The 27,660-nt window shown below is 49.4% G+C and overlaps 8 protein-coding genes and 1 non-coding gene across 10 annotated transcripts; 3 read left to right on the forward strand and 6 right to left on the reverse strand.

Annotated features, from left to right (window-relative positions):
• Positions 1-164: 164 nt before the first annotated feature.
• Positions 165-2,849, reverse strand: FVEG_11341 (hypothetical protein). The gene is made up of 2 exons (XM_018900566.1): positions 2,624-2,849; positions 165-2,497 (listed from the first exon to the last, which is right to left on the reverse strand). Exon 2 carries the CDS (start codon positions 2,478-2,480, stop codon positions 312-314), a length of 2,169 nt encoding a protein of 722 aa, XP_018758858.1. The 5' UTR covers positions 2,481-2,497; positions 2,624-2,849; the 3' UTR covers positions 165-311.
• A 1,965-nt stretch (positions 2,850-4,814) lies between these two features.
• FVEG_11342 (hypothetical protein) lies at positions 4,815-8,435 on the forward strand. Its single transcript, XM_018900567.1, has 2 exons — positions 4,815-7,743; positions 7,792-8,435. The coding sequence occupies exons 1-2, from the start codon at positions 5,365-5,367 to the stop codon at positions 7,903-7,905; spliced, it is 2,493 nt and encodes an 830-aa protein (XP_018758859.1). The 5' UTR covers positions 4,815-5,364; the 3' UTR covers positions 7,906-8,435.
• Positions 8,436-10,550: 2,115 nt separating this feature from the next.
• On the reverse strand, positions 10,551-11,195 carry FVEG_17005 (hypothetical protein). The gene has a single exon (XM_018906241.1). The coding sequence runs from the start codon at positions 11,130-11,132 to the stop codon at positions 10,689-10,691; it is 444 nt and encodes a 147-aa protein (XP_018758860.1). The 5' UTR covers positions 11,133-11,195; the 3' UTR covers positions 10,551-10,688.
• Positions 11,196-11,370: 175 nt separating this feature from the next.
• Positions 11,371-11,486, forward strand: FVEG_17006. Its single transcript, XR_001989315.1, has one exon. It is a non-coding gene; the product is annotated as a 5S ribosomal RNA (ribosomal RNA).
• Positions 11,487-12,299: 813 nt separating this feature from the next.
• Positions 12,300-14,829, reverse strand: FVEG_11343 (hypothetical protein). 2 transcript variants are annotated; one of them, XM_018900569.1, is made up of 2 exons: positions 14,453-14,829; positions 12,300-14,398 (listed from the first exon to the last, which is right to left on the reverse strand). In XM_018900569.1, the coding sequence occupies exons 1-2, from the start codon at positions 14,525-14,527 to the stop codon at positions 12,662-12,664; spliced, it is 1,812 nt and encodes a 603-aa protein (XP_018758862.1). In that variant the 5' UTR covers positions 14,528-14,829; the 3' UTR covers positions 12,300-12,661. The 2 variants fall into 2 exon arrangements, with proteins under 2 accessions (XP_018758862.1, XP_018758861.1); XM_018900568.1 differs by having other exon boundaries at positions 12,470-14,778.
• A 234-nt stretch (positions 14,830-15,063) lies between these two features.
• On the forward strand, positions 15,064-18,588 carry FVEG_11344 (hypothetical protein). Its single transcript, XM_018900570.1, has 2 exons — positions 15,064-15,870; positions 15,955-18,588. The coding sequence occupies exons 1-2, from the start codon at positions 15,586-15,588 to the stop codon at positions 17,239-17,241; spliced, it is 1,572 nt and encodes a 523-aa protein (XP_018758863.1). The 5' UTR covers positions 15,064-15,585; the 3' UTR covers positions 17,242-18,588.
• Positions 15,275-15,391, reverse strand: FVEG_17007 (hypothetical protein; the record flags this gene model as incomplete). The annotated part of the gene is made up of 1 exon (XM_018906242.1): positions 15,275-15,391. The coding sequence occupies one exon, from the start codon at positions 15,389-15,391 to the stop codon at positions 15,275-15,277; it is 117 nt and encodes a 38-aa protein (XP_018758864.1).
• FVEG_11345 (origin recognition complex subunit 5) lies at positions 17,513-19,302 on the reverse strand. Its single transcript, XM_018900571.1, has 3 exons — positions 19,129-19,302; positions 18,676-19,071; positions 17,513-18,582 (listed from the first exon to the last, which is right to left on the reverse strand). Exons 1-3 carry the CDS (start codon positions 19,246-19,248, stop codon positions 17,665-17,667), a joined length of 1,434 nt encoding a protein of 477 aa, XP_018758865.1. The 5' UTR covers positions 19,249-19,302; the 3' UTR covers positions 17,513-17,664.
• A 213-nt stretch (positions 19,303-19,515) lies between these two features.
• On the reverse strand, positions 19,516-26,509 carry FVEG_11346 (hypothetical protein). Its single transcript, XM_018900572.1, has one exon. It carries the CDS (start codon positions 26,332-26,334, stop codon positions 19,669-19,671), a length of 6,666 nt encoding a protein of 2,221 aa, XP_018758866.1. The 5' UTR covers positions 26,335-26,509; the 3' UTR covers positions 19,516-19,668.
• Between the last annotated feature and the right edge of the window lie 1,151 nt (positions 26,510-27,660).

The following is a 27,660-nucleotide window of genomic DNA, read 5'->3' on the forward strand; positions in this document are numbered from 1 at the left end:
GACATGACATAGGGATCTGGGCCATGCACTCAAAGAACGCATGATGCATTACGCTGGCCAAGTTATTGGAGTATGCAGTAGTTAAGTATTAGTCTAGCCGGTTAGCGTGATCAAAAGACATGGCGAGTGGGAACATCTGTCACTTTACTGTAAAAGCCAAGTTGTACCGCTTCGAGACCGTTCATACTATATCCTACTAATACTAATATGATATGAACTCCAAAAGAGCCAGCAGATGCTGCATTCTAAGTCTAAAAATAGTCAGTTTCTCTGACCAGGTGATCAGCTACGATAGAGAAGTCTTTGCTCAGTTAACGCCAGACAAAGACTGCATCATCATCCTCTTCATGGTCGCCGTCCCACTCGTCGTCCGACTCAGCGCGGTTATCATCCACAAAGTCTTCCATACCGTACTGCAATTCAGTAGGCTTTTGGTTATCGAATACAATTGATACAGTAGTACAACGTCCTTGAATCGTAAGCGGCACAGGCTTCTCTTCGCTCTCAGCCTCATCCCCAGTCTGACTGGTTGCAGTGCCGGACTCGGCTTCTTCGTCTTCTGCATCAGACTCGAACTCATTCTCATCCGTGTCGGGTTCGGCATAAGTTGGCCGACCAAGCGAATTACGAAGACCTTTGGGGCTGTGCCTTGAATCAGAGTCCGAAACGTGTGCCGCTAGACGACTGCTTCGCCGAGATGGACCATCAGACAGCCTTTTTGACTTTTGCTTCTTTTTCTCCGAAATCTGCGCAGATGCTTCCACATCTTCCTCTTGTGTCTGCCGAAGAGAATACTTCCTTTGCGGAGGTTCGTATGGGCGGAGGAAGACTTTATCCAGCTTCCGCCTCCATTCGTGCCGCATATTAGCACGGGCCTTCCAGGGTATGTTGAGCATTGTCTTGACCGCAAGATGTCGTAGATTTGGCAGAGAACGAGCACTATCTATGAGGGAATTGAGGAACATTTCGGCAGTCTCAACACTCCAATATCGTATATGTTCAAAATCAATGATCCGGAGGCTTGACGGCCACTCTGGCTTTTGGTGTGGCAATAGCACTTGGTCGTACAAAGGGTCAGCGTCATTGTTGGTGTAAGACCGGGATTCATGATGGCGAAAATACGAGAGGTTCATGTATAATTCCTCTAAATTGGGACATGCAGCTTCCAAAGTGGTTAGGAAGACCATGTCTAGAGATTGGTTGTGCGACAAGTTCAGGCTGCGCAAACGTCGGCCATGCGTGTGTAGGAATGGCATAAACTCATCAGACTTGACCTCCCAACAGTTGATCAGTGAGAGATGAGTGAGGTCCTTTGGCAAAAGTGGAAGAAGCCGATCGTTCATGACAGTTGAAGATTCGAACATAAGATGTTGTAGCGATTTCAATTGCGAAATCGCCTCGGCGAGCGAATTAATGACAGCCCCATCTTCATTGTACAGCGCCAGCTCCTGCTCCTCATTGACGCCTTTAGGCCCCAGCTTATAGAGCGAAGGGACTTGAAGATTGGTGAAGCTTAGTTTGGTGAGGTGCGCAAATGAAGGCTCTTGATGTATACGGGCAACATCCTTCATGGTCGCCACAGGCCCTCCAAGCAGGCTTCCGCTCCATTCCCAGCTTTTCAACACGGTGTGCGACTCCTTGTCTCCGGCTGGTCTGAAGGCGGCGAATATCTCTTCAGTATATTGCCATCTCACTGTTTGATCCAGTTGCCTGTAAGGCGGCTGGTCAGATTGTGTAAAGAGAAAGACTTCTTTCAGGCGAGGAAGCAAATGGAGGATTCTTGGTAGTAACGTTTGAGGCAACACATGCACATCTACGTAAAGAGTCTCAATCTTGGCACGGTAATTAAAACGAGTCTCAGAAGGTGGGCGATCCAGCAGAGACGCGAACCGTTTGGCCTTTCCAGCGGTGACCAGGGGCGGAGAACGATAAATGGCTGTCAAGGCGGCTTCTGAGAATGCCTTACAAGTCGTGGCAGTGTTTATCAGCCAATTGACGTCGATGTCATCATGACTAGCTGCATAGTAGAAGATATCGGTCCAGGCGGCATAAGGTATCTGCGGGTCTGTCCAGTCTGGAATGACGCCTTGGGGTATTGGTTCGGGTTCGGGTTCGGCGTCAGCGGACACTCGTCGCTTCTTCAAGCTTCCTTTCTTCTGTGCCGACTTTGGACGTTTCCTCGTTTGGTCTCGCGACTTCGATATTCTACCAGTTCGTACGTGTGCGACCTTTGCTGACTTGGCGTTATTGGTTCTGCGGACTCGCGTCTCGAATTGGGCATCTCCATCCTGTTCGCTCTCCGCTGGGGATGGATCGGAGTCTCCATCTACAGAGGAAGACTCGTTATAACTTATGGAAGTCTTCTGCGACCGCAGGGACCGTGTTGTTGTTCGGGTAGCACGCGTGGTATTGGATTGCGACAGGTTGCGACGGGAGGCTACAGGAACGCTTTGTCGTTCAGTTGCTCTAGTTCGGACCATGTTGTGATGCCTAGTGCCTAGTGTAACGACCATGTTAGTGGCATACTATCAATCTCGCTGCGTGCAAAAAAGAGGGAGTTTGGGCAGTCCTGTTGATGGTTATTGCAGCCTGGCGCAAGCTGGGCAGGATGGATTGATCGCACCTCCGAAGGCAGAGTTTGGCGACTTGAAGCTCCCCGCAGTAGATGTCGAGTAATGACGAATGCAAGAGTAGGTACCAAGAAAAATATGCCAAATAGCGCCGATACGTAGCGCTGCTATCGATTCGAGTGTATCTGGGCGCGCTGCGGTTTGTTGTCAGGTCATGAAGTGGTGGACCGTATCAAGCAAGTCCAAGATTGGGTCTGAGTGTGATGTCGTTGTTAGCTTATTAGGGTGTTTGTTTGTTGGAGGGGCAAGGGCCACTGCAGGGCACCCGGACATGAGGGGAGGAATGAATTATAGGATTTGATCAACAGTAAAGCAATATTAAATTTGAATTTGAATTTTTTTTTTTTTTTTTTTAAAAAAAAAAATTTAAATTTAGTCAGTAATGATTAATCGTATATGTAATGACTATATATCCATCATATCTACCTAAAACATGTCCTATCATTTCTTATAAATGATCTCGCTCGTACGCATGCGCCATCTTATTCTTTCCTCCCACCGGGGAGCAAGAAAACAGCAGGCCCTGATATAGGGTGTCAAAATAAACTCAGCAAAAAGTATTCTAACCGTAGCAGAGATACCCTAAACTCATGCCACATCACCCAAGTCTTTTTATCATTTCCATAGGTCCAAGGTCCTGAGTTTTCTTTCCTTTCCTTTCCTACCTACCAGTAGCCTCCCACTCCAGCCTTGTGGTGATGCACCACGGTCGGGTCTGTGTGGAGCTCCAAGAACGGAGTCGATATGTCGTGGCCAATCAAGGCTAGGTACCAATCCCGTATCCGTACGTTTCTGTAAATCTGCGAGACCCAAAGTTCGCTGAGGGACAGGGAGGGATAGGAAATATCAAAGCAAATATTGAAGAGCCAGAATACGAATTGAATTGGCAGGACATCATGATACTTTTTATCCTGTCGGAACAGCATTGTTTACTAACTAAGTACCAAGTCTTATGTTGTTGGAAGTTTACGTCTCATCCCCATGAGACAGCAAGCTCTGCTTCTGCCTCTAGGATATCTTGCACTCAAACAGGGCGGACGGCACGAAAAGCAAACATTTGATTTTCCCTCCTTCAATATAGCCCCCAAGGAGATATCAAAACCCCGAACCAGTCAAGGCTGTGCTGCAAGTCCTGTACAATGTAGATGAGCCGCCAGCGACAAGCCATGATGACCTTCTTCATCTCATGATGGATCATCGAAGATCCATGAAGGCATTGTACGATGAGGCTAAAGGGGTCCTGGCACTTCGCCTACATGCATAATCGAGGGGGACCGGACCATGATCCTGGAGAGTTTCTTATTGGAAATGGTCTCTGACTAGAGGAGGCCTAGTGCTGAGAGACTCAATCGGAAAATCTGGCTTGAAACCGGCTCATATCTATAGCAAGTTAGAGGATAGGTAGGTAGACAAATTGAACTTTTCATGGTGTTCCGGGATCCAATTGCAAACACATTTGCATCTGCAGTTAACAAGAGGCTAAGGGGCTCACACTCACGCTCACCACACAGCGTACTGGTACAACACCCCGCCCGCATGCATAATCATTTCCAGCGGTTAACTAAGTCTTTGCTTCAAGCAGAGTCTCTAATTCGCTCCACTGCCCTGTCAGTGGTCAGTGGATCCACCCCGCTGGGCCATCGCCTCTGAATGGCGGTCGTTGGTGACGGGACTCTCCAGTTTCCAGGCATGACGCTAGGAGGGCTATAGGCTCTAGTCCGTAGTAGGGAGTCGCGATAGAATTCCCACCTCACGAGCAGGGCTGCTTCTTAACCTGCCACTGGCACGCGTCTCTTACCGCGCTCTTCATTGTTACCTACCTTACCTACCTACCTTACCTTAACCCTACATTTACTGTCAGCTCTAGTTCCGTCGCTTCTCATGAGGACGCTCTACAGGCTTCATTCTCGCCTACTGCTGCTTCATTTCGATGCAATAGAGACCGCTGAAACCCGCTCTCTAACTCTACAGCGCGTATCGGGATCAGACAGGGCAGTTCACAGAAGGAGTGACGGGCAGCGAGCGATAGTACCTTGGCCACAGCACTGAACTGAAACCAAGGTACCTACCTACCTACCTACCTACAGAATTTGGATTGTCACCACACGCGACCGGGCTCTCGCATCTCCTCCTTTAACCCATTTATTTACATCCACCTCGCTCGAGTACCAAGGACACGCACACAGCACAGCACAGCACAGCACAGCTGCAGTCGCCTTCCCTGCCTTAACCTTAGGTTCTCACTCCTGTTCATATTCATTCATAAGCGCTCTTTCTTTTCAACTATATTCATCTCTATCCCGCCTTCTTCACTTTTCTCCTCCCGGTCCGATTCTGCAGTTTGTGGCGTTGCTGTTTCTCGCTCTTGCCTCTATCCGTTGCTTCTGCTTTATTTCACTGGCCTTTATCTGCTGTCATTTTTCCTGCCCTGACAAACCCGTTCGCATGACGACAACAAAAACACATCAGCCATGAGCGTCAAGGCCATCAACTACTAATATATAATTACTTACGCCTTGTTCCTCACAATCGCAACTACGGACTGCGACGTTTCAACCCGCTTTACCAATAAGCACAGTCACAATCTCTCACATTCTCGGCCAATCTTTCAACTCTCTGTCTGTCTGTCTGTCTGTCTGTCTGTCTGTCTGTCGCATTACGCACCTTTTCCTACCTGGACTGAGCACTGCTCCTCGGATCATCTCATACCCCCAAGGCGTTGCTTTTCTCCGCCATGACCCAGAAAAAGCCTTTCACAAGGACTGTCCCCTTTACCCAGCGCAACTGGGAAGCTGCTCATAACGCGAAAAATATGGGCGCCACCCTCTCAACGCCCAAGAGCCAAGATGACAGTGGCCCTCCACAAAAGCGTCAGAAGGTCTCGGTTTCCCAGTCCAACGGCGACGCCTCACTCATTGATACAGAAGATCGTACGGCTCTACGCGTTGAGATACACAAGATTTTTCACAAGGACTCTAAGAAAGTCCGACCTCTCAATGCTCTTCCTCCAGACGATATCATCAAAACTAAGGCCAAATGCCAAATCACCGTTTCCGATGTGAGCGGTGGCTTCACTCACATCCTATATCGCAGCAGCCAGAGCTGTGACATCGTCTCTCACACGAACCCGTCAGGCCCTCATCGGATTGCTTACATCAAGCCACCTAAGCCATTCCTTGTCCCTAAGGAAAGTATCTTAGTCAACAGGCAGGATGACCCATCCCATGACTTCTCGAACGCATATAGATTGGACGTTGAAATGTTTTCAGTTCAGGATGGCAACTGGCCGCCTCTCGAAGCCCATGAGCTTGGTGTCCCCGCAAGCCAGCAAGGGCCTGTCCAAGCAATTGCCAAGCAAAATTGGATACTGCATAGCGAGTTTCCCCAGGTCTTTGGGAGGATAAAGAAACCCGTCAAGCTCACAGCTGGATTCCACCCACAGCGCCATGAACGTCTGACTAATTATACGATGGATGTAGAATTGAAATGGGCCTCGGGTACCCGACGAATTGACAAGACTGCAAAAAACTGTATTACTGCTTTCGATTCAGACGGCGAGATTTACACCAATGGTGTTCTTGAAACTATATCTGATGATCTTCTCGACAGCGCGAGCCCACCAGAGCTTGAGGATGGTATCGATGACATCAGCAGCACCCATCTCACAGATGATATTCCTGAGATAAACGGCACCAACGACACCAACGACACCAACGACACCAACGACACCAACGACACCAACGACACCAACGACACCAACGACACCAACGACACCAACGACACCAACGACACCAACGACACCAACGACACCAACGGCATCAATGGTCTTCATGACGATGACGAAGAAATGGGTGGTGTGAACGGCATCAATGGGGTCATGCATGAGGTTGAGGATGTGAACGGAGTACAAGAGACGAATGGAGTGAACGGGCATGTTGGCGAAGAAGACTCGTCGCATGACATCTCTCATGATCTAGAGGAAGAGCTAGAAGGCGACCACACTCCTAATCGAGCATTACGAAAACGGAATAACAAGCAATACAACTTGAAGGTACTGACTGCGCAAGCCCATGGAAAAGAGCGCAAACCCCGAGATAAGGCTGGGCAATCTGAGCAAGGCGAGGGTTTCGTCACGTATATGCTGTCAGCTAATGCACCGGTTCACCTACTCTCATGGCAGTGTTGTGCCTGTGGCAACGCTAACGAGTCATTGGACATTTTGAGAGCTCACCTAATGACATACCATCCGAATTATGTGTACACACTGGAAAAGACGAGTCAAGGGCCGCTGTTCCGGATTACTCATGTTTCGGGGTCTGCAGTCTCGCCTTCAAAAGAGCTGCAGCTCGGAAAACCCACAAAACCGCTTGATCAGCAGGCCTACGTTAACGGCGATGACTCCTGGATAACTTCACGCTATGGCCCAGACCACATGGAAGATGTTGTGCGGTTTTCACCGAAGCAGAGCACAGAACGACAACTCTTTGGAAAATCTGGCGAAAGTCCTCCTCAGCCCCCAGCTGCAGCCCAGGCGGTGATTCCGCGACCGGAAAAGAAGAAGGTCATCATTCCAGAGTCTTGTCAGCCTCTCTTTGACCCTGTCAGCAAAGCTCGCCTGAAACCTGGTGATGAGTTACCAAAGCCCGTGGTGGATAATGCATGGTTGTTACAGAAGCATCGCGAAGATATCGGCGAATTCTCCGACGTCTCAAAAGAAGAGAAGGAATACATTCGCAGATGGGACGCGTTTATTCTTCAAGAAAACGTCACATCTGGACAATATTTCAGGCGTGCTTGGGTCAAGTTTGTCAAAGAGAATGCCTCTTGGCTGGTGGGTGCGAATTATCGGATGAACGAGTATGGCAAGCACCTGTGTGTTCTGATGGCGCGGGATGTTCTGGATAACGCTAGTGTTGAGAAAGCCGGGAAGCTGATTGATGAGGCACGAGCTCGATTGAAATCAGATGAGGATGCGAAGATGAACGGTGTCAATACGGCGGATGCCACATTGGAACATTCACCTCGAGCTTCACAAATTACGAGAGGCGCGAATGGGTGTACAGTGTGTCAGCTCCCCGTTCTCGGACCTTCTCTACTCATCTGTTCAAACAAGGTAATGCCAACGCCGTCTGACGGCAAGCCATTATTAACAATTTTCTAGAAATGCTCAAATCGACTATACCATGCTAGTTGCATCGAAAAGTCAGCATCCATTCCGGTCACTCGTCCCAAATGGCTTTGCAATGGGTGTAGCAAAACGGAAGCAACCTCCTAGAGCGGGGTGTCCATATCCTTGCGAAGCATCCCAGTACATAGTTCAGCAAGCTTGAAAGGAGGCGAACGAAGCAGCACTGGTTCTCAAAGCGTAAAAGCTTCCCATTCGATGACTACGCGTCAAGCGCTGAGAAAGAGACGTGTGAATGTGGCTGTTGGGGAATCTGATGAGCCTACAGCCATGAAGAGGGCCAGGTTTCGAAAAGCTAACACGAAAGCGGCGAGCTCCAAAAAGATGTGAAGAATCGCCTCGAGATTTTGTGGTGGGGAATATAGCCAGACTTGGAGATATCGTGAGCGGAAGGATGGCATTAAATTTATGTTTTTATAGTCGTTTCGGCGCTTATTGGGATCGGGACATTGATGAGAAGGCATGCCCGGAGTCGGTTGATCAGGATTGAGGTAGAGGGTGGATTATTTCAGGCGTGGACATTGCTGGGTTTTCGCAGCTCATCTCTGTTGAGGCAGCTTGTACTGCATGCAAGCTTTTGGAGGTCTGTATTATATAACTATACTACCTGCATTTTGCTGTTTGTTTGCGTGTGCAACAGAATTCAGCGTGACGATGAAATGGCAAACCATTGCGATGATTACCTCGAGTATCACCACGACCAGGCGGACATGCAAGGCTAGTTGAAGACGCCGCTATAACGTTGGATTCAAGGGAATTGTACAGTAAGCAAAGCGTAACTCAGTTGGTGCGGCTGGCACTTGAGTGTATCTGCAATATCTGCAACTCAGGGAGACTGCCTAGTTACCTATATAAGGATGGATGAATAGTTAAGTTATGCGACAGTTGATGGCCACCACCACAACTTCAGCACAAGTAGTCATGCCAGTTCCGGTCTTGACGAAACGACCTCGGTCTGCACGATCTGGGAGTGGTCAATATGTTCTACTCAACAGATGCATTGTCGATGGAAAATTCAAAATACCTTCCAGACTGGCAGGCTCATTCACCCGTTGCACCTCAAAATACTCGGAAAAGCTGCAAGTCGAATTCACTTGATATAGATGTCGAAAAAGAGCTCTCTAGTACTCGCTAATCAAGTTTCAGGCATGCTGGGCGGTTGTTATAACAGTCTCGGCCATTGCTACAAAAGTGACATCCTCAGGATGATAACAGCATATCACCAAATTGATGGTATCGCCAAATATTTTGTCACGGGACAGCATAACAGTCTGATAGATTCCAAGATATGGATCATGAGTACAGGGGAGGCATCGAAGTGTATTGATAGGAATTAGACATAGTGGCGTGTTTTCAGATGTTGGTGCATCCGATAGAATTGAGGATGTTGTTCAAGATCAAAGACTGATGGAGAGAAACTCAAGCTTGATTTTCTTGGATCAAACCTCTTCTTTACGCATTAACCCTTTTCATAAAGAGAGCCTCCTTCAAGTTGAACTTAGCTCTTTAAAGTCATGGATTGATTTGAGATCTATCGAGGTCACAGATGTGAATGCAAAGTGGAAGGATATCGACAAAACTGAACGACCAGGGCAGATCAATCAATGTAGGGAGAGCAGTAGCAATAGGGTTCGAGTTTCAAAGGGTAAATGATATGATTCGGGGAAGTGGCAAATGCAAGTTCTAATCGAATGAAATAGGAACACTCTTGACAATATCTGGTTACTCTTGTTGGTCTACCTATTTTACAGCATGTGCTAGATGACGAGAGGTTTGACGAACTGCTTGTTGGGATGGGAGCGTGGCATTCAGGTGGACGGACAGTGTCTAAATGGTCATATCGTTTTCAATTTCCCGGGTATTAGACATGATGTGAGTATCCCAGTCGTGTTCGCATCTGTGCTATTATTGTCTTGACGATGCAAGGCTTGTTGGGTAACTTTGAAGGCCCTCTGCTGTTAATTTCGTGCCAAGATCTTTCACAGGCGTACACACCCGGACCAGAATGTATTGCATATGCAAAGAATATTTATGGGCTTGACTATATCAAGTCTGAGAGCGAGAAAATAAAGTTTCTGTAAGGTTCAGGGAATGTTGAAGGTGATACGACCTTTCCATGGTAGATAGCAGAATGATTAGGCCATCATGAGCTGGATGAGCAGTGCCATTGAAGTGCCTCGACACCAATAAAATGCCACAATAAGTATTCATACCGTGTCAATACGATCAATGAAGGATGCTCAGAATGATATAAACTCTGTCGACCAAGTGGGTGGTTTCATCATGGTCACCTCGCTACCGCCAGCTCATGTCATGGCCATGGGTATCAGGGGCGATTGGGCAGCAGATCAACATCCATTGGTACAAGCGAGCCAAAGATTCTTGTATGTTAGGTATATCGGGCACGGTGGCCTCGATGGATTGTGCGAGTTGGAGCGATTATTTGCCACATACGTCACAGAGTTTGCTTGTATTCATTGGGTGACCACCTTGTGACCACGCCCAAGCAATGCCCATCATGAGAACCAACCCAGGTCACCATATCGATCCATTACATATGAGGCGGTGTCGTAGTGACTGACTGACTGACTGACTGACTGACTGACTGACTGACTGACTGACTGTGATAACCGCACACTCATGTCTACGGCGCGCTTTTATGAACGAGATGCCTGAACCTGGTTAGAAATGTACCACAGTGCGGACGCGGTGCATGATCAATACCTACCTACCTAGGTACCTAGGTAGGTAGGTAGGTACCAGATAGCCTCATGTTGTCAGCATCAGCATCAGCATCAGCCAATCGCCACGTTTCCTGCAAAAGCAACCATGACTATCCAACTACCTACATAGACTCAACAGAGGTCATTCTCTCAACGTGCCATCAGGCAGTGTTCCAACATCTTCTTCACCCAACTCTGTCTGCCAAGATCATACAGAGGCTGGGCGAGTACTGGCTTGATAAGGCAGCCAGTCTCGATAAAGTCATCGTGCTCTGCTACTTTATCGCTTCTTCTTGGACAACTCTCAGCGAGGCCGACAACGTCGCGACATGATCCTCGCATTTCCGCCGACGATCTGATCCGATGTGGTTGGATGTTAGTTATCCCACATTGCGACCCCACCTGGTTCACCTCACGTGTGCAAGCCTCTGTGAGGTGAGGGAGGCTCTTACATAGGTAGGTAGGTAGGTAGCTGAGATAGGTACCTAGGCAAACGTTTACCTTACTCATCAGCTCAGCCATGCTAGATCTATAACAGAGTCTTCGTATTAGACTTCCAAAGTTGGTCCAGCCGTTGCATGTTGGACACTCCATGGGCTGTAGACAATCACAACGCAACGCAATTCGAGGTGACGAGCCCTTCTGCGGCAGATTTCATATCCAGAATCACGAGCGTTAGTACCAGGGGAAAAAAAAAGTGAACAGAGATAGATTACTTAGGCTATGACTCCTCCCTACTCTCCTGGAACCGTTTTCTCCAGTTCTTGGAATCTCGTCCACTCGCTCTAGCACCCGTGGATATAATCTGAATGATGACCACGTTCTTTCACATACGACCAAAGGTAGTGGAAAATACGGGATCCCGTCCGCTCTCCCATAGTCAAGCCACTAACCGGCGGATTAGTAGTTGGGTCGGTGACGACCAGCGAATCCCCGCTGTTGTATGTTTTTGCACATCTCATCTGAATCTCTCCTTTTTTGTGTCTTGATGCGACCGCCATGTACACATGCGTCTGTTTGCGATATGTGATGGCCTGTCCTTTCTTGGCCGTTGGCTGGCCTGAGCAGTTGGCCGCGCTAGTTCCGTTGTTCTGACACATGCAGATGACTGTTAACCAATAGCAACCTTGCAACGGGCAAGGGCTCAAGAGCTCAAGAGCTGTTGGCTTTGCTGGTTTCTTAAAACAAAAGATTGACTTATATCATGGTAGCTTTAACGACAGGTAAACCGCTGCCAATACAGCCCAGACAAACAACCTATCAGAGCTGACACCTGCAACAGCCTCGAAACTAAACCTTAATATCCCCCGAGTTTTAACGTTGCTTGCAGGGCATTTTGTGTTCATCTTCATTTGTTGTGAACAATGGCCTTGCGTGACGGGCTCCAGCACCAGAACCAGCATCTGCAGGCCGGGGTTATGTCTATGAACATCACACTTGAACGCACACGTACCCGTTGCCAAGTACATATCATTACATATGTACCTGCGTCTTCTAGTAACATGTGAGGCTTCCATTCACTTATCACTCTCTCTTTCTCTTTCCAGAAAACCGCCAGGCTCCCGACTCTAGAGTAATCAGGTACGCAAAACACCAGTCCAACAAAGGAATGAGGCGGTAAGTTTACCACTAACAACGCAGGCATTAGCCTCGCATTATAGTTGAGGGTCTCATCGAGATCATCTAGATCGGTGACAAAGGGGACTTCTACGGGGTCAAGTTGGTGTTTCAAACTGACATTAAACACAACGTCGAATTGACTGTCAGGCAAAGCAACTCTTTGATGCCATAGATCAACATATTGCGATACAAGTCCAATATTCCAACATTTACATAACATATTCTGAGAGGACTGTCGGATTTGTTCCATTTTGCCTGCAGCAAAGCCAGGAACTGAAAGCCTAATGCATCCCTAACCGAGAAAGTCTCATCGTGGCCACTCGTTTGATATTCACTCTACAACCATGTCCTGGATGCATTTACCAAACCTCAAGAGGTACGGCGTTCATCCTATTTTAGCCGTTGAGCTGGTCTGTCCCCCTTACAAACAAGATATTAAAACGCCTAGTCACTAAACCCAGTCCCCATCGATGGTACAGTCTGACGATTCTCGTCTGTCAATATTAGTATCTGCCCTTGCCTTCCCTCCGCTTCTCCTTGAGCTCCGCCTCGGTCTTCTGCCTCTTCCTGCTCTCCTGGGCGATCATCTCACTCAGGTCATCGTCATATGCCCACTTGGCTCCAATGCCCTCTTCCTTCCTACCCTCCTCGAACTTGCGCCGCAGGTCGTCTTTGCTGATACCATCGTGGTTGTGCAACGAGTCAGCATCAAGAGCAACGTCGATGTCACCAGGCTTCTTGCGCTTGCGTGAATCGTCCTCGGCGCCGAGAACAGGCACGCCTGCTCGTTGAGCTGCTTGTGCTTGTTTGAGGTCATATACCCTGTCACTGCCAAAAAACCCTTCGGCGCGAACTTGGCGCTCTGGCAGGATCGTGTAGGCGGATCGAGGAGCACTAGACTCTTCTGTGTCGTAGCCACGGCGCTCCTTTCGTAAGTCCATCTCGCCAGCAATAGACGTCTCGACACCTTGCCCGTAGTCCGCCTGCACTGTGCTGGCATAACCACCGGGAGTCTCGAGGCCACTGGGTGTCTCTGTTCCGCCAGGAATATCTTCATCTTCCTCCTCATCCTCCTCGTCTGACTCTTCCTCTTCCTCCTCTGATTCCTCTTCTCGTGGCTGCAGCTCACCCCACAGGTTCTTCTCTACAGGCTCACCGGTCCCCGCGTGCATTTGTGACCCTCCTTGTCCACCCTGTGCCGCAAGGCCAAAGACATCACCACCAAACAAAGGCCTGTTGAACTCGTCAACTGGGGGTTTGCCCCAACCGCCGGGGTGGAAGCCCCATGAGCCTCCAGCGGGTGGTGGCGCATTCAGTCCAGGTATCTTCAGAGTAGGATAGGATGGAGGAGGCCCAAACCGTTGTTGGTTGATGAGCCATGGTGGTGGTGCGCCAGGAGGCATTCCCAGGGCTTCCTTAGTACCCTCGGTGAGGTCACCTGGTCGGAAATGTTGGTAATCGACCTCAGACTCCTTTCCTTCATAGTAAACCTCACCAAATCGCGTCAATTCGGGCTTGGTCTGGAACCGGAAGAAAGCATCGTAGAGTTTCTGGTAATCGATATCGAGCTTGCCCATCTTCGGAGCAACACGTTCTCTCTGTTTCTGCTTCAATGACTGTTCTGCCTGTTTATCGAGGACGGCATCGCGCATCTGGGTAATGCCGGTTTCTGCGATGAACTGGGGTAGCCGGAAAGGTGGCTTCTCGATACCTCGTTTTGAAGACAGATACTCTCGCTTTAAAGACCAATGGGTTGGTACTGGGACGACGTTTCGTTGGGCTTTGATCTGGACCAGTAGTCGAGGGTCCGATGAGGATACGTCCTGCCACTCTACCACCTCAGGGACCTTGACCAATGCCTTAAGCTCTGCGATAGAGATGGTGTTGAGCTGCTTCTTCTTCTTTTTGGATAACTTTGGCTGTCCGTTGTTTTCTTCGTCTTCGTCTGGAATCTCGTCGTCATCCGCGTAAAACACTGTCCCTTGATTGCCAGCGTTGGCCTCCTTGGCGATTTCGTCTTCTTCCATCGACGCGCCGAATTTGTTAAAGATGTCCTTATACATGGCATATGCAGGATCCTCCTCATCCATGTCAACTTCGATCGCATGGCCATCTGCGGTGGCGGCATCTTCGGTTGTCGACCCCTTCTTCACTTCGAGATCTGTCGTCGTAGTTTCGGCAGCATCGCTTTCTTCACGGTTGGTAGTCTCGGCGGTTTCCTCGGTCTTTGTAGAGGTAGCCTGCAGCGCGTCAGCTGGTGGTGTCGCAACGGGGGCGAGGAGACCAGAACGTACCTCTGCTTGAGCCTTCTTCTGCTCCTTCTTCTTGGCCCTTCGCATCTGGTTCTTGGTCATCTTTGGGGCCGCCATAGTGAATCAGAGGCTGGCGACGTTGGAGTCGCGACCAGGGATTGTCTTTTGCTTGTAGTTGGATTAAAGACTTGGGTCGTGAGCTGAAAGGTGGCGTAGGACAAGGCGAGCGCGAGAATGGCCTGCTTGGGGTCCCTGTTCATGCCCTGAAGTTGGAGAGATAATATACACAAGGATCGAAGGAGAGTGATGTTGGAACAAAAGCACAGTTGGATGCGCTAACAGAGAGATTGGTTTAGCTGATGCAGGTGGAGACGACTTTTGCGCGACGCCTTCAAAGTCTGTCCCCCGTCAACCTCAGAGTAGCTAGCAGCTTAGCCTTAGGTTAGGGAGCCTTAACTTACCTACCTTGGTTAGCTCACATAGAATGAATGGCGGCTCAGGGCGGCTAAAGGTGTGTTATCAGCTTATCAGCGGCGGCTGCCGGACTAACCGCGGAGGGAGGCTAGCAAGCCACGTAATGTTGGTTACAGGCTTATTACAGAAGGTCCCCAGGGAAGGGCCCCTGTAGCCCCCGTGTGCAATCTATCTGGCATCGATTCGTCCTTCTATTGGAGCAAGCCCCTTGGTTTAATTATAGACTGTACCTTGCTTATCCCACTTGCACCATTCCCACTTGGACGTGAACACCATCCACATCCATCCAACAGAAGCTACAGCACCTGGTCCTCACTTGGCATTCTTTTTTCTCTTCAGCTTCACCAGCTTCTGGTCCGTATTTGCATACAGCAGCAACGTCTCGTCGCCTTATTCGATCGCTGTCGTTTGTTCCCTCCCGCTTTCGTTCTCAGGCTTGGCTTCGTCATTCGACTTGCAGCTCGCGCCTTGGCTTACAGCCTCAGGTACAGCTTGGGAGATAGCCATTACCAGTCGACCCTTCGACAAGCGATGAGCATACGTTTTCGTCGACGATTATAACGAGTCACTCGAATCTTACCTTGGTCATCTGTCGCTCGTTAAACAGCCGTTTCGAATCAATTCAAACTGAACACGCAACTTTAATATCTGGCCTCTGCGCCGCAATTTAATTTTCTCTCCCTTCTTATCACTCTCCTGTGATGGAAAAGTTCCCCGACTTCATCGATACGCCCCTGGGCGAGTCACCCTCAGAGAGCCCTTTAAATCCTCCCAGTTGGGCAAACGGCGCACCTCCTCGTCCCTCAGATCGATGGCGACCCGTCTCCAAGTCAGATAATGGCTGGTCAACGGCTCCTCGAGGGCACAATCGACAAAAGAGCCTCACGGATGCTATTCGTACAATAAGAGGTCGCAATGGCAGCGTGAGCCAGAACGCCCACGAGATCGCCGATGCCCTCCGTGCCCCCGTCTCTCCGAAGCTTATTGTACGCCCCTTCTTCCCGAGTCCCAAGCCAAATGTTGAGTTACGTTACCGGTTCAATATGCTGACCTGATGTTGCGGTACACAGATTCTGTGCCTGTTGTGGTACACTTCGTCTGCTCTTACAAACACCTCCTCCAAGTCCATCTTGATAGCTTTTGACAAGCCCGCTACCTTGACGCTGGTCCAATTCGCTTTCGTCTCCTCATTATGTATCTTCATGGCATGGCTTGCGACCATCTTCCCAGTCTTGCGAACCAAAATTACAGCTCTCAAGCACCCGATTCGAAAGCCAACTCGCGACGTTATCAGAACGACTCTGCCTCTAGCCGCATTCCAGATCGGTGGTCACCTTCTCAGTTCGACAGCTACCTCAAAGATCCCCGTGTCACTTGTCCATACCATCAAGGGTCTTTCACCCCTCTTTACCGTTCTCGCTTATAGGATCGTGTACGACATTCGGTATCCCAAGACGACGTACCTGTCTCTGATCCCTCTCACGTTCGGTGTCATGTTGGCCTGCTCGGGCAAAACGACCTATGGTGGAGAGCTCATTGGTGTCATTCATGCTCTTTTGGCCACCGTCATCTTCGTTACCCAAAACATTTTCTCTAAGAAGCTCTTCAACGAGGCTGCTAAAGCTGAGGCTGAGTCTCCCCATTCACTACCTAAGAAGTTGGATAAGCTCAACTTACTTTGCTACTCTTCTGGCATGGCTTTCCTTCTTACGTTGCCCATCTGGTTTTGGTCTGAAGGGTTCATTCTTCTCATGAACTTCTACCACGAGGGCTCGATAGACCTGAATGAGCAACCCAACTCGATGGACCATGGAAGACTCACGCTTGAGTTTGTGTTTAACGGTGTCTTCCATTTTGGCCAGAACATTCTCGCCTTCATCCTACTCTCCATGGTATCCCCTGTGACCTACTCAGTAGCCAGTCTCATAAAGCGTGTGTTCGTCATTGTCTTGGCTTTGGTATGGTTCAGGAGTCCCACAACACCCCTACAAGGTGTAGGCATTGCTCTCACCTTTCTGGGTCTGTACTTGTATGACCGAACAAAGTCTGGTAACAAGGCCGATCAAAAGGCTCAGTCGATGCAGATTAAGCGATCATCGATTCTTCCCATCACAAATAATGGGTTGCGCCCAACACCTATCATGGAATCCCCTCAAAGTACTGACCTCAACGCCCGTTCTTATCCCTACCATGAAGGCTACTTTGGTCGGCCATCCGCGGCAGAAGATCCAAAAAAGTCAGACGATGGTGTTTCTCGCAGCCGTACTCCTGGCACTGGTAACGGAGGCTGGCTCCCTCCAGGAACTAAACAGGAAGACACATGGCAGCCAGGCGATCGAGTTGCTGGCGTTGCATGATGTTTCTCATGAGTGTGTATTGGATAGCGTATTTCTTTGGTGAACAGGTTTGGTGTTTCGAATTCAAACAATCAAAAGATGTGAGAGCTAGAGTTTCTCGTGTAAGGTGTTGCTACTACTTTATGTCCCGATATCTAGATGAAGGGGTTTGGGTTCCTGCATGAAATATCATGGGATGGCGTTTTTTGTTTTGAGAGACAAGCACAACGACACTTGTGAGGCCCTCCTTTTTCAAAAGGGGGCGCCGGATGCAACGTATCATTACGTGGATATGGAATGATAATGCTGGACTATTTGGAATAGATGGGCCTGCAATCACAACTCGAGCATGACGTATTAACGATCTGGGTTAAAATCTTGCTTGATATATGTTATGCTTTAATAGAGATGCCCTACTGGTCGGTCTACTATATACTTCGGGTATTAATCTATCAGCCATTCTTCAACTTCGACACCTATACTTCGCCCTATTCCTCGTATCACCTCCCATGCAACATTGATCCTCCACTTGCCTCCTCGATCCATGACATCTCCTGCACCTCCTACTCGTGTCAACAGTCTCAGGCTCGCAAGCGTTGATACAGCCATGGCTACATCTGCATCGAGGCCGGCAGCGCCTACGGCAGTGCCATCTGCCCATTCATGTCGTACAGCGGCAAAGATAGCCATCATTCGCTCGAGGACGAAGGCGTGTGCGCCTAGGAGTTTGCGGGCGATCTTGCGATGCTTCGTCCGTGTGGCTCCCCGAGCAACAATGCCTCCTCGGCGGCGCTTGCGGCCATGGTGATATGTCGAGAAGAGTGTGAGATCATGGCGGGTTGCATTGTGGGAGGCGAGATAAGCTGATAGCAGCAGGAGACGAGCTGTTGTGGGGAGGAGGTTCGTGAGATCGGCTGCTGAGGCTGTCGTTTTGGTTGCGGCGACTTCAATGGGCTTCTTCTTTGTCTGAATAGAGACAATGCTTGGGTTGAGCAAAGACTCATCTTGGAAATGCACTCTTCCTGCGATTAGCAGCTTCGAGAACTCTTTCGGCAGATGTGTCCCCGCAAGAATGGGCGCTGTGAAGCGCGGCCAAAGCGCATGGCAGCTGTGCTTAAACGATGGCAGTGTGCGAGACGCTGATTTTGTGAGGGAGTCGTAAACCGCGGCGCAGAATCGAGTCCAGAGATCGGTGGTTTCTTGCTGCGTGCATGTAGCAATCGATTTCGGTGGCGTGAGCGAGAGGATGCGAACGAATTCTTTCTTTTCGTAGGGAGGAAAAAGAAGATGCGCTGACGAAGGTGACCGTAGGAAGCCAGCGGGCGGAGATGTGACTATGAAGACGCAGGTGAGGCATGGAATCTGGACATTTGTTATTGTAAGCATTGTACATGTATGTGTGTGTGTGTGTGTGTGTGTGTGTGTGTGTGTGTAGGTAGGCAGTTGGGAGCTCACAATTTCTGATAACCTCGCCAGAGCCGGTAGCAATGTGACCGGGGCATCTCTTTGTCGATCAATGGCATCCAGCACCAAGATAAAACGCCACCTCGCATCCCTCTTTGGATACTGAATCATCTTGACCATCTCAACCGTCAACTGCGCCAGCGTTTCGCATCGTCGAGGTGCCTCCTCCCACTGCAGCGCCTCAGCGACCTGGCCAACTATGCGTTCGAAGAGATGTCGTCCTGTGATGCATTGTACAGAGTTGACGACAGCAGCTTGTAGACCCCCTGAGGATTCATCGCTATTAATACTGGTAACGAGATCGGAGACGAGTCTAGAGGTGATGGTGGATTTGCCTGTAGCCGTTGCGCCGTGAACGACAAGATTTCGACAAGGAGCTGCATTGGGCTATGTGTTGTCAGTCTGTCAAGTTGGCGTACGAGGACGGAAGTAAACATGGCATACATGCAGCAGCGTTGCTAGGGAGCGGATTTGATGCTCTCGACAAGGAAATGATTCCAACAAGTGAGTTAATATGACCTCGTCTGGAAGGCCAAACAATGAAGTCATCGTGGTTCCCTGCATTTGGGCAATTCCACCGTCTTTGGGTATAATTGCTGAGGTTGTTTGAAGTTGACGAATTATTCGAGATACGCATACATAACTGATCTTATCGGGGAGACGCGTTTGGCGCGTTGCACGGTCCAAGATACGTCACTCGGGGAATAATGGAACCTAGGTACCGGGCCGCCCATCACACACTTCGCTTAGAGGCATGGTTACTTATTAACTACATGTAACAACTAAACAACTACCTTATCTTACTTTCTTGGATGCCATATTCCACAAGTTCAAGTTGACAGGTATATATATAATACATAAAGACATAACTATATATATCTACATCATTTCATAGACTCTCTATTCGTTCCGAGAAACGAAACCACAAGCAATGCAATCCATCGTCCGCAAACATTTGTAACCCCAACGCCATTGCTATGCTGATTAAAACAAGACAGGTTCAATCACGTCTACTTGTTCTGGCTCCTTGCCAAACACTTTGTTCCACCAATGATTCCATGTCCTCAACTCCCCGTACAAGGTAGTCACCAAGACTTCTGTATTCCATATTGGTACAGGTGTTCCATGGCTGGTCTGCGTCTGTGTAAACCCTCTGCTAGGCGCTTGAATGGTGATTCTTGTTCCAGTATTGACCCAGATCTTCCGAACATCGTTGAGGAGGTTATCTGTGAAGCTTCTGACACCATCACCAATCTGTAGGGGCACCATATTCTGTTGCCGAAAGCCGGATAGGAGGGTTTCTGCTCTCACAGAATAGTCTTCGAGGTCGACCATGTCAGAGATATATGTTTCGGCCCTGGACAACCCGTCCCTCACATGCTTGAGTACTTGCACAGTATCTGTCCAAGAACCGCAAGATATTCCAGAAAGTGACAGGCCATACAGAGGAGACCATAGGCTGTTTGACAACGATAACAGCTGTGTAACCAGATGGACTTCCTCAGCCCGGAGATGTCCGTCTTTCTTACTCAGTTGATCAAAGAAGTTGACAATGGCACGTAAAAGAACAACCACATACGGCAGTTCGCTTTCTGTCAACTCTCGAGAAATTACATCGCGGGTGAAGAAAACTCGCAGTGCTCCTGCATACACTTCAACCATGGGGAATACCGAGCTTTCGACTGTCGCAGTCTTGACAATTGCTGGTAGCATCTTGTTCAGAATGAAAGATAGAATACCCGGGTTCTCCATCCCTCGGCACAAAAGCTCAACTTCGTCTTGAAGCTTGTTGTCTTTAAGTGCGATCTTGAAGTTGTTAGAGAGGAAGAAGAATACCTGGTGTATGACCTTGGTGTCCCCTTCGCTCAGCCGAAGCCCATAAGACATCATACCAGCCACTTGCAGTTGCGGGTCCTGGATAGACGGCGAGTACTCCTTACTGATCTGATAGAAATACTTGTCGACTGCGCAAATATCAGAGCCGTGAGCTCTAATAAGCGCAATGACATCCCGCACGAAGAACACGTAGCTAGAATGTTCAGAAGCATCGTGAGACATGGTCCGCAAATCTACGATCATCTGCTGCATCACCAACTTGAGGGTTTTGGAGTGTTCTGACATGATGACTTTTTTCAGCGCTGGTCCAGCATCTCGCAAGGACTTACGCATCCACGTTATGAGGAATTCGAAGAGGTCTCGGTTTGTGTTGTAGTCCGGGTTGATAGCAAGTCCAACGACTGCGTCTGGGACGAACTCTTTCTGCTTTCGGAGCAACTGCTCCGCAAGCTGGTTTTCGTACGATAGGTATGGCCTCGGCTTGACAATTGACAGAGCCCAGACCTCTGAAAGAGAAAAGTCTGCCTCGCTAAAATCATCAAAGTTGTGCTTAAGGAGCGTGGCTAAGAATAAGACAAGATGTCGTCGTTGGTCGAGGTTAAGTTTGGCTGGAACATCCTCGAACAGGCTATGTTTCCCTGGTTTGAATATATCGGCGAGGCGCAAAAGTCCACCAGTAATGAACCTTACAACAAGCTGGGCTGTCAAGATTATGACCTGCTCAGTGCATTGGGATCTCTCCACAGCTTCAGAAGGTAATTCGTTAACTTCTCCCTGTGAGGAGAGGATGCATCTTGCCATTGAGAAGTAGGTTTTGGATAGGTCGTGATCAATCACCAAGATAGCATCGTCCGCTTGAGCTGAGTTCAAGATTTGGCTCTCGCTCTGTTGGCTGTCCTCGTCGTCCTTGAACTCCTCAACACGGGAGAGGAAAACCTCCAAGGTGGATAGTGAAGAACGGAGAATAGACCAGTCGAGCTCTATGGGATACGCACTGGATCGCCTGAAGACTTGCTGTAGTTGCAGTGTGTTTAGGGCAAACGTGGCGGCCTCCAAATTAGGCGCATGCCTCATAACATCCAACGATGCGGCCACCGAGACATACAATACGTCCATTGTAGCCTTTTTGTTCGTGGCTACCACAGCACTGATCAAGTCTGGGTCGATTGTGTGACTGGCATCTTTAGACATGGCCAAGACTTGCTGTTGCATATCAGACTGTACGGAATCGAACTGCTGCATCATGGATTGGAAAAAGCTGTTCCGCCACTGTGTGAACGGTCTGAAAGCGGTCGTAGCTTCTCCGGTCGCGATGATAAACTTGGCCAACTGGTTCCAGGCTCTGACATTGATTAAGCACGCCTCTTTGTGGGAGCTTGCCGGGGCGACGAGTCGCTCGATCAAATGGGCGCCTGGGCGAAGGTCTGCCGGCGAAGCCCAGAAAAGGGTGCAGAGCAGATCATGATGGTTTCGTAACGCAGCTAAATCACGCTTCTGGATCGTCTGCTCCTTTAAGAGTTGCCGGTTGTGGTTTGGCATTGTTCGGGCTATCAGATTCCGGATGTCTTTAAACGAACCAGAGGCGCCTAACTTCTTAATACTCAACGCAACGAGCTTGAGGAAGATATGGAAGCCCTTGTCGGCCTTATCAACAGACAGTGAGGGGCTTCTCGCGAGCTCATCCAGAAACTTGGGCGAAGCGAACACCTCTTCATTGCGCAGATGAGCGAGGTCCTGGGAGCCAAAGAAGTCGAAGATGACACCAATCACGGCTACACATTTGTGCCAGCCCCATTGCTGAACGAGATAGTGGCAACGGCCAACGAGTGCCCGACAGTAATTGTTGAAGCTTGGTGACTGCCGTGGGTTATTCTTGTAAACTTGGAAAACTTTCCTGAGAAGTTTCTGTGGCAATGCCCAGCCATCGACAACTGCATCATGCCTTCGACCTGCAGCAACGATACCTTGGTCGTTGAACTCAGTGAGTGGGAGGAGAAGAAACATGGTTTTCCACAACCGCTCGTGCTCAGTCACATCGAGGCTTTCTGGAACCTCAGGCGTGGCTATGACGGTGTACAGAATGTCCCAGAATGAGCCCCGAGGAATATGGGCATGTTCCAGAGTCTTCATGGTAACAAGCCAGGAGTGAACGGCGGGCACATCATCTCTCAATCCTCGCTCTCGTAGCCGCGAGTTCTTCAGGTCACTGTAGACTTTTGTGATGTTGTCCATTCCAGCCGTGGAGAGTGATAGAATTGCAATTCTGGCCGAGCCCTTCACCAAATCCTCCATTTGAAATTGATCACTCGTCAAAGAGGGTTCACTTTGGCAAAGTCTCAGAACAAAGAGCGCAGCAAGAAGCAAGTAGTCATAGACGCTTGCAATAGATAGATACTGGGGTTGTGTGGTGTTATCGCCACGCCCCAGTACCGCTTGTATGCGGCTATTAAATCCCTGGAACGCCTCAAGCACCCTCCCAACGAAAGACTTCGCCTGTGCATGATCCGTGAGGCTCAAAGAATTCAGCATGAAGTTCATGATGAACCCTGCAGCACTTTTTACAAATTTCGGGTCTTGGACTTGTTTGTTGACTGATGTGTATTCGAGCTGGTCTGCGATGGAATCGAGAAGCATACCCAGCTCAGAGGACACTTGCGAGTCCCAACGGCCCCATCTGAGAATTTGCTCTCCAAAGCTAAACGATACCCGTGGCCGAGTTTCCAGTAGATGTTGGCAGCACGGGGCACTTGATACAGATTCAAACACACCACTTCCAATAAGAGTTGACTCGTGGAAGTAAACCTGGGCATCCAGAGGGAAAGTCTCAAAATGATGTGTGTACTGTGTGCCGTACGGTCCCAAACCTTGAAGTTTCTCCTCATTCGCCACTATAGACTCAGCGGGCTCTGAGATTGAGGCAAACTCGACGGGGATGGGATCATTCGCACGACTAAACTGTGGTGCTTCGATATCAATGCGTCGAGGTTTGGTCTTCTTCCGAAATCGCGATTTGTTTAGGTTTTGAGATGGCTCCTCAACGACTCGAAGAGGCACTGGATCTTGTTCGGGAGGTGGACTCGCTGAGTGAAACGAATCGGGTTCATGATCGAAGGTCATAATGCTTGAAGCAGAGAGGTCGCCACGTTGCTTCCGGTACAGACGATCCAGACGTTTCTTAGTTGCGTTGAATAAGAAGCGACTAGTCTGGTCTGTTTCATCCGTTTCCAGTTGAGCCGGGCGCACGACTCCTGAGCCAGAACGGGACAAGGGTGTGCTGGTGAGGGCGTTCTGGCTCATTCGAGTTTCTGCATGAGTATTGTCCGGCTGATACCTGACTGACCCTGCCTGGCTCACTTGTTTGACCAGGCGTCGAGATGCTCCTGAGACCGATGGCATCCGTCGTGGGATAGAAGAGCCATTCCCAGATGTTTCACGCAGAGCTTGCTTCGTTTCCCTGTGCTGAGAGTTCGGCTTGGCTTTGGCTTTCTTGGCTTTTCGAGCAGCAGTGACCGACCGGCGTGGGGGAATCGAGCCGACCCTCCATTCATTCAAGACAGATGTCGCGTCAATGTGGTCCTCTCTAGTAGCAAGTTTGATCAGCTTTCTACCAGGACTACTCCTGCCCATGTCTCGGCGCCTGGTAGCAGACCTCGCAGCAATCTTGAGGAACCGTGGTGCGTCTGCTTCGACAACGTCCAGAATACTTAGTCGAGGTGGTGCATGTGACTTGTTCCTCGTGGACAGTTTCTTCCCATTGGACTTGCCTCCCAATGTAGGATGGCGGTACCTTTTCTTGACAAGATCGGGTGCAGGCACAGAAGTGCCCCGAGTCCCAGTGAGTATGCTAGTAATTCTGGGCTGATTGGGTCCTTTGGATGCTACTTGTTTCCGTTGAGCATCGGAAGTTTTGTGTCGTTTTGCTGGGCCACGAAAAGAGTCCGCAAGCTTCAATTGTCGTTTCCGTCCAGTAAACATAGGGTCAATAGCATTGTCCTCGACCAAAGATCCCTCATCATCAGACAGAATTTCTGGAATGGTCATAGGCCCGTCGTCGATGGTTAAGCGTGTTTGTTTGTGGAACACATCATCAGTCGTTTCCTGTCGGAGGGCTGATGCAGGTGTCGGTGAATCTTCATCAGAGTCTTCAAAGAACATCTCAAAGTTTGTGACAGAATTTGACGAAGCGACACGCCTCTGTGCAACACCACGTCTTAATTCTCGTTCGGGCGAAAAGGCAACAGCTCGCTTATGAATGTCCTTCAGGGGCTTCTTGTGACCAGCTTGCTGATCCAACCGCAGCCAAGATGCAGGAAGGACTCCTCTGATGCGACGACCAACCGTGTTTACAATCTCAGAGCCACTCTCAGAGCCTGAGTCAGATTCAGATTGAGATGCGGCATCTTCGTGGTCCAGCTGCTGGGTGGTGGTGGGGCCAGCAAGTTCATCCTCGGAGTCACTCACATTAAAGATAGCGGGTCGTTGTGTCAACCTCATAAATGGCTCGGTCTGTTTGGCTGACACTAATGGAGATTCTGAAGACTCGTGTTCATGTTTCTCATCATCGGCGTGTCGTCTAGAACTACGCGCTGCGGCAGGTGAGTCTGTTGTGCTAGGCCCAAGTTTGAAAACAGATGCAGGTTCAAGAGGATCACTATCAACGATATCATATCTCTTGCGCTTCCTTATTGAAGACCGAGACGGTGACGATTTCCGTTTGCCAGATTGCCTCGAAGTCGTGGTTATCGGCTGTCTCAGCAAATCTTGTAAGGCTGGAAGATCATCGCCGGCCATGCTCGTGTTTTCTGTATCGCCCGCCGAGCTTGCCTGACTGCTGGGCCCAGCACGATTGATTGGCGACGTCTTCGGCGGTGAAGGCGAAGGAAGATCGAGTGTGTCCAGGGTGTCCAAAAAGTCCTCCGCACCTTTCAACTGGCTCTCATCAGATATGTCCGGTATGTGTGAGCCTTGGCTATCATCTTCAAAGTCCTTATCCTGCGAAGAATCTTGCTCAGCCTGTTGTCGACGTCGTTTTTCTCCTTCCATTGCAAGTCTGATTGGCCGGACGCCATGGCTCTTGAGTGTATTGGAGTAGCGGGACAGTTCAATGGCATAAGGACGTTCTTGAATAGGCTTTCTAGGGCGAAATGACCGTTCGTAACGAATAGCGGCTTGTTGGGCAGCCTGGTCCTCGGAGGTAGTGCCCAGGATTCGACTAGGCATGGATCTCGCATGGTTATCTCCAAGGACTAGCGACGAAGATGGATTCTCAGTATTCCGGCTGTCCTCGAACTCTGGAGCTGAGGGTGGTGAGGATCGTTCAATCGCTATGTTTGGTGTTTCATTACTGGCCGTATCGTTCTCCTGGACTTCATTCGACAGCGTGGCTTCGGTCGTCACATTCGGTCGTTCGAGGTCAAGGCTGTCGATATCAGGTAGGTCAACATCCGAGCATATGGATGATAGAGGCGATGATGATTGAATATCATAAATATTAGAGGGGAAATCGTGTCTTTCGGGCTGCTTTGGCGGTACTTCTGGGATTCGAGCAGGTGTCTTGGCTGAAAGAGCGTGCTGTGTAAGCTCCTGTGAGGAATTGGGGACATCCCAGATGTCGCGATCTTTATCCTTCTCCTGATGGTTGGCCGTGTCAACTTGTTGATTTCTGGATAGTTCACTGATGGTCTTGATCGTCTGCGTGATCGTAGGTAACGATGGTAATTCTTGGCTCTCGAATCCATCTTCTTCCTCAGAATCAGGGACTTCTCCCAGTTCCCTCCAGTTACTCATTGTCCATGTGGCATTATCTTGTCGCATACATGATGGAGTTGTGAGTTTTTTGCTCAGCCGATTTGAACCGATAAAGAGATGGAGTTGGAAATATCGATCGATACCGAGAGTGGTGTTCACGGTTCAGCAGGTAAGGTACGTAACTCTTTAATTGATTTCAGGGCCGGGGCGTGGCGGGGAACGCGGTCGAGGAAAGCGGGAGACGCGTCGGGGCCCAGTGCTTACAGACACGCGAGGTCCCGTCGGGTCCCTTAAGAAAGTTTTGGCGGAGCACGTTCCGGAAGCTTCAGCGTATGAGGTCCACTATAAATCTGGTCGGGTCCCAATTATTTCGAGTCCGGGTTTTAGTCTGAGGTGGCCTACCTAGGTACCTTGCCTTACCTACCTACTTACCCTTAACTTAACGACCTCAGAACTACTCAGGAAGAGAGGTTGGTCGAAATACTTCAGGACTATCCTTCTTTCTGATATCCATAGTATCCTCAAAATGCATGTTTTCGAGAGAGCATTGCCGTTGGCTTTGACTGTCTTTTGTGGTGTGGTTGGAGGTTAGTTTCGCTGGAAGTGTCTGTTCTATCAAAGTCGTCATGCTCAGCAAAATACAGGATTCTACACTTTTCAGCCAATATTTGCAAATGATGCGCAAAAGAAGGTTGACTCTCCACCGAGGGACTTGATTCCAAGTGAGAATGAGAGGGGGGGAAGTGTCAATTGACAAATCTCGGCCAAAATCTAAACCGGCTACTTATTAAAACTTGTAACTAGCAATTGCCCGCAGGAAGGAGATCGCTGTGTTTGGACGGGCCTCCCAGCAGAAAATGTTCTCAGACACGTCGATGTAGTGCCCGGGCGACTTCAAATATCTACACCCCAAACCATTTCTGTCACAGAGCTCAAATAATACCACCAACCTCTTCCTAGTAAGCACCAGCAATAGCATTGCAATAAATACATCGAACTTATATGTACATTGCATCAAGTCCCAGGGCCCCATCTATCTTACAATATGACTTGCTTCTGTACGCAGACAGACAAGCATCCTGAGAATTATATTCTGAAGGCCCACGGTGACCCTAATACGACCCCGAGGAATTCCTTTAGCCACACCGTTCTCATACCCGCTTGACCTTTAAGGAGCGGGCCAAACTGCAGGACTTTCTACTGTGGTTGCTCTGATGGCTCTCTTTGCCCCTTAGCCTCCTGACCAGTAGGAACCATTATGGGATTGTTATGGTGAGGCAGAGCCCCTACGGCAGTTATATTAAGGCCCAGGAGGCACTGTCTGACCTGCAGCTCCTGTAACCAGGCAATGTGAGATCATCTCAATACTACAGATACCCTGTGCAGAAACAA

The sequence above is a fragment of the Fusarium verticillioides genome, chromosome 9, assembly GCF_000149555.1.
Source record: "Fusarium verticillioides 7600 chromosome 9, whole genome shotgun sequence".
NCBI lineage: Eukaryota > Fungi > Ascomycota > Sordariomycetes > Hypocreales > Nectriaceae > Fusarium > Fusarium verticillioides.

Coding starts and splice junctions, on each gene's coding strand:
- FVEG_11343 (XM_018900568.1), bottom strand. CDS start 14,527: ATGGCGGCCCCAAAGATGACCAAGAACCAGATGCGAAGGGCCAAGAAG.
- FVEG_11341 (XM_018900566.1), bottom strand. CDS start 2,480: ATGGTCCGAACTAGAGCAACTGAACGACAAAGCGTTCCTGTAGCCTCC.
- FVEG_11345 (XM_018900571.1), bottom strand. CDS start 19,248: ATGCAGGGAACCACGATGACTTCATTGTTTGGCCTTCCAGACGAGGTC. Junction 19,072..19,128: donor CCCTAGCAACGCTGCTGCAT/GTATGCCATGTT, acceptor GACAACACATAG/CCCAATGCAGCTCCTTGTCG. Junction 18,583..18,675: donor TGGCGAGGTTATCAGAAATT/GTGAGCTCCCAA, acceptor ACAAATGTCCAG/ATTCCATGCCTCACCTGCGT.
- FVEG_11346 (XM_018900572.1), bottom strand. CDS start 26,334: ATGCGACAAGATAATGCCACATGGACAATGAGTAACTGGAGGGAACTG.
- FVEG_11344 (XM_018900570.1), top strand. CDS start 15,586: ATGGAAAAGTTCCCCGACTTCATCGATACGCCCCTGGGCGAGTCACCC. Junction 15,871..15,954: donor CCGTCTCTCCGAAGCTTATT/GTACGCCCCTTC, acceptor TGCGGTACACAG/ATTCTGTGCCTGTTGTGGTA.
- FVEG_11342 (XM_018900567.1), top strand. CDS start 5,365: ATGACCCAGAAAAAGCCTTTCACAAGGACTGTCCCCTTTACCCAGCGC. Junction 7,744..7,791: donor TACTCATCTGTTCAAACAAG/GTAATGCCAACG, acceptor ACAATTTTCTAG/AAATGCTCAAATCGACTATA.
- FVEG_17005 (XM_018906241.1), bottom strand. CDS start 11,132: ATGGAGTGTCCAACATGCAACGGCTGGACCAACTTTGGAAGTCTAATA.